The sequence below is a fragment of the Spinacia oleracea genome, chromosome 1 (assembly GCF_020520425.1).
Source record: "Spinacia oleracea cultivar Varoflay chromosome 1, BTI_SOV_V1, whole genome shotgun sequence".
Classification (NCBI taxonomy): Eukaryota; Viridiplantae; Streptophyta; class Magnoliopsida; order Caryophyllales; family Amaranthaceae; genus Spinacia; species Spinacia oleracea.
Window position 1 is genome coordinate 100388699 of NC_079487.1, and position 8634 is coordinate 100397332.

General features: G+C 34.4%; 1 protein-coding gene across 2 annotated transcripts; it reads left to right on the forward strand.

The window, feature by feature from the left end:
* The first annotated feature begins 729 nt into the window (after positions 1-729).
* LOC110799070 (uncharacterized) lies at positions 730-5169 on the forward strand. Of its 2 annotated transcripts, XM_056837563.1 has the most exons (6): positions 730-1000; positions 1159-1255; positions 1513-1953; positions 2517-3782; positions 3875-3945; positions 4567-5169. In XM_056837563.1, the coding sequence occupies exons 2-6, from the start codon at positions 1205-1207 to the stop codon at positions 4820-4822; spliced, it is 2085 nt and encodes a 694-aa protein (XP_056693541.1). In that variant the 5' UTR covers positions 730-1000; positions 1159-1204; the 3' UTR covers positions 4823-5169. The 2 variants fall into 2 exon arrangements, with proteins under 2 accessions (XP_056693541.1, XP_056693542.1); XM_056837564.1 differs by having other exon boundaries at positions 759-1255.
* Positions 5170-8634: the final 3465 nt, after the last annotated feature.

Sequence of the window (8634 nt, forward strand, 5' to 3'; positions counted from 1 at the left end):
CTATGGCAATGTTCATGCAAATTGTGTGATCAATAAAAGAATCACTACGGAAGTTGATTGTTGAGATAGTGTTCACAAGCGTATCTTTCTCACTCAAATTGTGCCAACAAACGGAGTCAATGGCCGGAAAGTTGACAATTTGGCCGGATTTCTGCTCTAAGGTGTCATTTTTAATACAACTTTTTTAATTCAGGGTACTATTTGACAAAACTGAACAAATCATAACACTTATAAAGCTTCATACTTTAATTACTATTCACCCAATAGTGGATTTACGTGCATGCCTCTCATTTTCTTCTTTGTTTTATTTTGTCTTATTCTTAACAATAGAGCATTTACGGTTTAACCCTTCCATTGCTATACAAAATGTATTGTTTTCTTTTGGTATAATTTCCTATATATTGTACCTTCGAACTATCAATTAAAACGCATATGGTTTCTATTTCCTGTTACATGTAAATCCAACATCTAACTTTAACATATCATTGCTACCGTTTACCATAAATTGTAAGTTCCTAGCTTTTAAGTAACATTTTTACAAAAATAATTTTGTATACCTTGGACGATCCAACAACTAGTAAGGTAATAGTTCACAAAGTGAAGCAAAAAGAAGATACTTTTGATAATTTGGCCTATGAATATTGATAACTTAGTAATTGAAATCGAGAGTAAAAATTAATCGATTTTTTCTTTTCTGAATAATGCTTCCGTATTTATGATTTATAATGCTTGAGTTGCTGAAATTTAATTGTAATTGGTGAAATAACCCCTAATTTGAATTAGTGAAAAATTAGGGTTCATATAAAAATCGATTTGGGGATTTTGTAAATGTTAGTTGGTTTGACAAATTAAGCTTATTGAGTGGTAATTACCTTGATTATCACTGTTTCTCAAAAGAAGCGGAAGAAAGAGAACAAGCGAAAAAAAGTTCCATTTCACGTATAATAAACAGGAAAAATCTCAGAAGGAATACCCAAAGAGGAAATTAGGTCAACAAAAAGTTCGTTCTTCCTCTCACTCATCACTTCAATTTCTTCTCAAACTCCCATCTTTTCATTGTCTCATTATCTAATTTTATCCCCAATTCCTCTCTTGCATTCAATTCTGTTCGAATCAACCTTTTAACTTCTAACCTAATCAAATTCCTTTCAATTTCAGATTTTGGTGCCAACTTCTTCACTGAAATTAAACTAAATTATTCCTCATGGCCGTTCAAGATTCATTTTACATTGTAAAAGAGAAGACCCAGTTATCCGTAAGTTTACTGCTTTAATTCATCTATTATTTTTATTTTGTGTGTGATTTTGGTATTGTTTTAATTTGTTATAATAATTTAATTGTGTGTCAAAGTTTGAATTTTGTTTATATAAACTCGGTTTTAAATAGCGAATTCATCCCTCGATCAGTGTTATTTATGTTTAGCTTTTATAATTCATTTTGATGGTGATTAAGGTAGCGTGGACATTGTTTGACTAATATATTACTCTTAATTGTTTGTTAATTGTACTTCAGACGCTGAACAGTTTGAAGCCTATCCTTAAACTATTGTATTGCTCGATATGTTCATCTTTCAGTGATAAGAGTGATACCAAAAATGGTTTCCAGCTCAAATTTGGAAATACGACTATGTTGTCCAATATCTTGTTTGAAGAGCTCCATAAAAGGTTACAATCCATGGATATAAAGGTTGGATTGGCTGTATTACCTGTTAATGGGAACGATTCAGCGGAAGAGTTGCTTATGATTTTAAGATGTTGTGTTCTCTTGGTGAGGCTGCATCCATATGATCAAATCCTTATAGAGAAACTCCAGTTTGGTGTTTCTTTACTTCGCCGATTGTCTTTTCAACGGATATTGACTCGTTCTCAAAGTAATTATGCTGGCTGTACAGAGTCATCTTCTCTTGATTTCAATGCCAACCCATCTAACTTGTATTTACAACAAATGCAGGAGGTAAATATGCTACTCCAATGTATGAGGGTGACCTGGTTTGTTGATAAGTATTTTGGATAACATTTTGTGGATTTAGTGATTGATTGCATCGAATTAAATTCATCTAATAATTTCAAATACTCTGTTTTTATCATAGAGCAAATTTCTTCTATATCTCTATTCTACTGCCAACTTGGAGACCTTTCCCTTCATAGAAACTTACTACTATTATGCTTAGCATTATTCCCATTCCTAACTCAGTTTCAAGCGTTAAAACACATTTTATTACATGTAATAATCTGCTTATTCAAGAATTTTAGGTGAAACCGTTAACTTCTGGTTGATTTATGTGCAAACTTATGCATTTCTTTAAGGAATAATGTGTAGCTTTCGTCTAATTATAAATATTTGATTTCGTCTAAAGTTAATCTATCAATAACAGAAATATACACTTAATCGAATTGAATAATGTATGTCCTTCCTGCTCAAGTAATCACTGTGCATTCTAACTTTCTACGTCTATCCACTTCTATGTAATAAGTTTTTGCAGTTTTTCCGAAATTAATGTGGCGTTCGCTTTTCAGGTCTATTTGGATGAGGTGTTTGCAGAGAGACCGTTCATGGAGTGTATTGGGATTTCAGACTCTGTCCCTTCCACTTTTCATGACCAGGCTATGTGCCCTTCTATACAGATTGAGAGTGTCCTTGACATTATAGCTGCTCATTTTCTTATATCATTTTCTGGAGAAGACGTCCTTCAAACTTTTATGGAAAGTCTAGTTTGGACAAATAAAAATGTTGTTTCTTCTCGTGAACTGAGCTTGCCTGTGGCGTTATCATTGATCAATCACCCTGTCATGATGTCTTCCTCAATACTTCTTCGTTCACATCTGATATATTTGGCGTCCGAAGTTATTGGCATCTGTGATTTTACCCCCAAATCGGGCCCAAATGTGAAATGTTGGGAAGGATATCAATATACGCTTTTTGACTCGGTCACTTTGTACTATGAACATATGTCTAAATTGATGACTGGTTCTTGTTCCCCTGGGAGCATTGTCCAAAACCCTATTGAGTCACATTTCCACTCTGACATTCATGATAGAATCATCTTTATGCTTGTTGATTGGGATAATGCCTGGAGAGCACGAGCACGTAACAGTGGGATTTTTAACAAGACACTCTCTAGCATGGAAATTGATGCTATTTCCTACATAGAGATGAATATTTATTTAGTGGATGAAACTTACAGAGATAATGTGTGCTTCTTTCTTGGTAAATTGATAAGAGAACTTGTTTCTGTTGAAATTGATCAAGCATCTTTGCAAAGTTTTGAGGAAATGACAGTGCACGAATTTTACCTGCTTGCTTCTATATTGAAGCTGATGAGCTGCTCTTTGTTGCAAGCTAATCGCTCAGATAAGATTTTGAGTTGTTTGATAGCATTCTTGAAGAAAAGAGACACACTTCCAGGTCACGGTGTGATGAGTTTTTTCGCACAGAACAAGTTCTGCTTACCAATTGAAGTCCAAAATTTCATAGTTGGTGCCCTGAAATCAAATTTATCTACATGTGAAGAATTTGAGTTCATGTTTGTGCATTTTGCTGGCCTTTTGTCATTTTCCATAGTCAGTGGGTTGCACATCCTAATGAAGGGATGCTTATTCTTAATGCTGATTCTCGCAAATAGTTTAGCTTTGGAATTAAGAACCGAATCACCCACATGTGTGCCTTCAAAGGTCTCTGTTGCTAGTTCTTTTGGTACATCTCAAAAGGATACTTTAGCTTTGGATTTAAGAACTGAGCCACCCACATGTGTGCCTTCTAGTTCTTCTGGTACATCTCAAAAGGTAAATGAAATTATATTTATGTTGTTCCTGTTGAAGTTATAACGTGTTTCTCTTTATATTAACGGTGTTTTTTATCTTCTGAAACATGACAGATTCGTGTACGAAAGACATCTAGCCACAGAGTTGCATCATGCTTTCGGAAAGAAAGGCAAAAGGTGTTGAGGTATGACTGCCTAAATTTATTAAGTAAAAAACATTTCGCTGAGGGGTAATCATTTTTTTTTTATTTTCCTGTCAAATGTCCATGCATTTACCTCTTTTTTTTTTTTCCAATTATATAAACACAGAGTTTCTTGTTTGAAATTATAAGTATTTCTTAAAACAACTTTTTTTTTGCTAAGGCCTTTATCAACCAAAGTTGTCTGGTTCAGGAATTTCTGTTAGATGATAAACTATTAACACTAATATAGGGAGTATATGGGGAGACTTGTGTAATTATCAAACTAAAATTGTTCTGAAAATTCTTAACCACAAGCTACTAACGAGTAGCAAAAGTTATGAGGCCAAAAAAAAGGTGTATTCTGCTTGCAACCCTTTAAACCTATATATCTCAGCTGTTAGGTCTTCTGTAACTATGTTCATGTCCAGCACTCAAGTGTTAAATTGGCTCTACAATTAGGATTTTGATAAAAATAGTTAATTATTCCCTTGATAGAAAGCATCCATATTTATAATTTCATACAATAGCCACAATCTCTTTATATATATATATATATATATATATATATATATATACAGAGTAGCTTCTCATATTAGTTATTGATGTGTTGTGTACTCTTGTCAGGGTAATAAATCCCGATGATCCAGATTTATCAGATGAGGAAACTTGCAATGGGGAGAAATACCTCAGGAGCCTTAACGTGAGTCAGAAGGATATTGACGAGCTTGCTGATTTTCTCGTGTGCAGTCCATGGAGAGACTACAATGCTCGTTTAGAATACAGTAATAAATTAAGGCACAGGAGAGCTATGGTGCGTGCTAGGCGACTGCGGCGGAAGAAGATGCAGGCTTTCGGTTTTGTTAGAAAGTGGAAGAAGTAAAAGGAAGTTATAGGAAAGCCTGTGAATTTACAAAGTAAATCATTAATACAATTTTAGAGAAATGTACAAGTTAAAAAAAGCCTAGAGGGTTACTTTTGTGGTGTTCTAATGATCCTTAGTTTAGGTAGTGTATAAAGAAAATGACCCTTAGTTTAGCTAGTGTATGAAAAGGAAATGATCCTTAGTTTAGGTAGTGTATGAAGAAAATGATCCTTACTTCTAAAGACTGTAATTTGCTTATGGAAGACATCACCATGAGTTAGGATATGCTGGAGGTGTTGTATATAGTTGGTGTAGGTTTTGTATGACACATAATGAAAAGCTCAATCAAAGCGCTTGATTGGTGATTTTGATGCTCTTGCATTTCACTCAATTTTTCATCTGCTCAATCTAATTAAGATTAAGAAATTACCTTTTTGGTAAAAGGATTAAATTTTGGCAAATTTGCTAAAAACAACCTTTTATAACCCATTTTTTATAAGAAACAACCTTTTAAAAAAAAACTTGCGAAAAAAGACCTTAAACTAAAAAAAACTTGCGAGAGATAACCTTTTATGTCTTTTCCGGCGTTGACTACTCATTCTGGCATTGACTTCGCCGGTTTTGCTAACCTCACCCTTTTCCTCTTAAAACCAAAAAGGCAAATTTGCCAAAAACAACCTTTTATAATTATTATTTTTGCGAGAAACAACCTTTTAAATTTTTCTTTGCGAAAAAAACCTTAAACTAAAAAAAACTTGCAAGAGACAACCATTTTGGATTTTCTGGCGTTGACCACTAATTTTCGGCCTTGACTTCCCATGTGCATGTCACATGTTTTCGTTTTTCCTTATACACTCATTTCCCTCCATATTCTCTCATATAAAATTAAAGTAGTTAATTAAAACCTAAAATAAATGAATTACAATTGATTAATAGTATATTTAGATATCTCCTTATTTCGAAAACCTTACCTTTAAAAACTTTATGCATATGGTAGAGATAATTCTCAAGTTAATTGTCTTGCCGCAACACAAAAATACATTTCTTCGCATTTTACATATAACCTCCGCATATGAGAAAAAAATACCTAATTTCACCACCCTTTTTCAATCAAATTAACAATATTCTTGATGTTTTGTAGTAGAGTAACGTGAAAAACCTTAATTCCGGAAATTAGTGGTCAACATCAAGGACGAAAATTAGTGGTCGACGCCAGAAAACCCAAAATATTTGGTTGTCTCTCGCAAGTTTTATTTTTTTAGTTTAAGGTCTTTTTTCGCATAAAAAAAAATTAAAAGGTTGTTTCCAAAAAATTGGTTATAAAAGGTTGTTTTTGGCAAATTTGCCTTTTGGTTTTAAGGGGAAAAGGGTAAGGTTAGGAAAAGTGGCGAAGTCAATGCCGGAAATGAGTAGTCAACGCCGGAAAAGACAAAAAAGTTGTCTCTCGCAAGTTTTTTTTTAGTTTAAAATCCTTTTTCGCAATTTTTTTTTAAAAGGTTGTTTCTCGCAAAAAATGTTTATAAAAGGTTATTTTTGGCAAATTTGCCAAAAAACTATTCAATCTATCAACTCCACTCATAATTAATGTCATAGTCATAATCGGAGTGTTGTGACATTAAATCGTCAAACCACTTTTATTTTGGGTTGCAAGGATGCAACCCTTTTGCAGAAAGAGTTGTGCATATGGAGTGTCACAAACAAGCGTTCTCTTTTTAGAAGGGCACTTTTGCTTATTGGCGACAAAAACGCGAGACAAAGGGACACATTCTCTTTTTAGAATGCAGTCTTGCTTATTGGCTACAAGAACGCGAGATAAAGGTCAATCAGAGGATTCAAGACTCTTGTACGCGCAAGCAAGCACAAGCGAGGCGAGGTCAACTGTAACACCCCGACCTCTAAATCACTATTTAAAGCATAATTAGCAGCGGAATTAACCTAATTCGGTCGGGACATTACTGCCGTAACTCCCTCTTGGGAATTACAAGGCAACCATCAATCATAAGCTATTAAACTCCAATATTAACATAATATTCATTTTTAATTCCTTAATAAAAGTACGTAACTTTAATCCAGAATCTTCACTTTACAACTTAACATTTACTTAGGTGAACATGGTAATGGTGAAATCCTCGCCACTACTCGTTTCCGTGGTCCCCAGCAGTACCAAAAACGGAAAACAAAACGGTGAGCCGAAGACTCAGTAACGAGTTACCCTAGCATCGTAACATCATTTCAATTCATTTTATTTAATAAACAGGGAGAATAGAATATAGTAAAACATTTACTAAATCATCATTTCAGAAGCATCATCATTACAGAAACATAAGTTTAGAAACGTCATTTCAGAAACATCATTTCAGGAACATTATTTTAAGAATATCATTTCAGGAACATCATTTCAGGAATATCATTTCTTTAACCTTTTTCCTTTTAACAGTATTATTCTGGTCATCAGGATTTTACAGGAAAACATGGTAGGACGTCTCCTACGAACAGGGGAAGCCAGTGCTTCATAACAGGGGGAGCCAGTGCTCCATAACAGGGGAAGCCAGTGCTTCTTATCAGAGGGGAACCTTGGTTCCATATCAGGGGAAGCCAGTGCTTCTTATCAGGGGGAGCCAGTGCTCCATAACAGGGGAAGCCAGTGCTTCTTATCAGGGGGAACCTTGGTTCCATATCAGGGGAAGCCAGTGCTTCTTATCAGGGGGAGCCTGGGCTCCATATCAGGGGAACTTGACCAGTTCTTACACTTTCATTTATCATGTTTACATTTCTTTTAATAGAACATTAATCAGGAAAATCTCAATCATTCAGGGTGGTTCAATAAACCATTAAATCTCGTTATTTCATAAAATCATTTCTTTCAGGAATAATAATTCATTAAATCAATACTTTGCATAAAGCTGTATTATCGTAAAACAATTCAATCAAATCATACTTGTAATCCCGCAATTCATAAAACATCATTATAAAACATCAATTATTCATAACATCATTCATAAATACATTTCGAAGGGAATGCGGGTACTAGAAATAACCGTTACCTCAATTCCATGATTGCTAGGCCTTTTTCCTTGGTTCGTTCGTCCTGAGCTCCGAGTCCGATTTCTTTCAAAGTATTAAATTATTGAATTAATTACTAAAACGATAAATTTCTTTAAAACTGATATTTATAAATAATAATTTTATAGATAGTGAATTTTGAAATAATGAATTTAATAAAAATATACATTTTTATAAATTATAGAAAATATTATTATTAAACGAGATTTCAATCGAAAAATAAATATTTCATAAATCGATTTATTTGAAACTTTATTTAAATCCCGTAATTAACGGTAATATTATCTAAATTAAATTTTCAGCCAAAATATAAATTTGAAATTACCATTTAAATTTATACAATCATAATTAAAATAAATATCAATTGATTTTGATGAAATATTAGAACTTACTTTGATATATATATATATATATATATATATAGGGCCAAAACAAAAGTTTGGGCTTTTCGGGAATAAAAGAACAAAGTTTCAATTACTGGAACTCATTTTATTAGGAAACAGGGGCGCGAAGAACAGGGAAACAGGGGAGGGGCTAAGAAAGGGGAACACGAAAGGGAGGAGGAGAGGAAGGAAGAAGGCGGTTGGGCGGCTTAGCTGGGCGGTGCAGCAGCGCAAACCGCGCCGAAGGCGACGACGATGGTGGGGGTTGGTTCACGGCGGCGAAACAACAAGGAGGAGGGGAGGAGTGGTTGCACGAAACAGGGGAGTTTGGGGGGTCCGTTGGGTGGTTCTGGGAGGAGGGGAGAGCGGCTCGCCGGGGAAAGT

Excerpts from the sequence above, each read along its gene's own strand:
- LOC110799070 (XM_056837563.1), top strand. The coding sequence starts at position 1,205 with ATGGCCGTTCAAGATTCATTTTACATTGTAAAAGAGAAGACCCAGTTA. Across the intron at positions 1,954-2,516 it reads ATTTACAACAAATGCAGGAG|GTCTATTTGGATGAGGTGTT; the intron begins GTAAATATGCTA and ends TTCGCTTTTCAG. Across the intron at positions 3,783-3,874 it reads CTTCTGGTACATCTCAAAAG|ATTCGTGTACGAAAGACATC; the intron begins GTAAATGAAATT and ends GAAACATGACAG.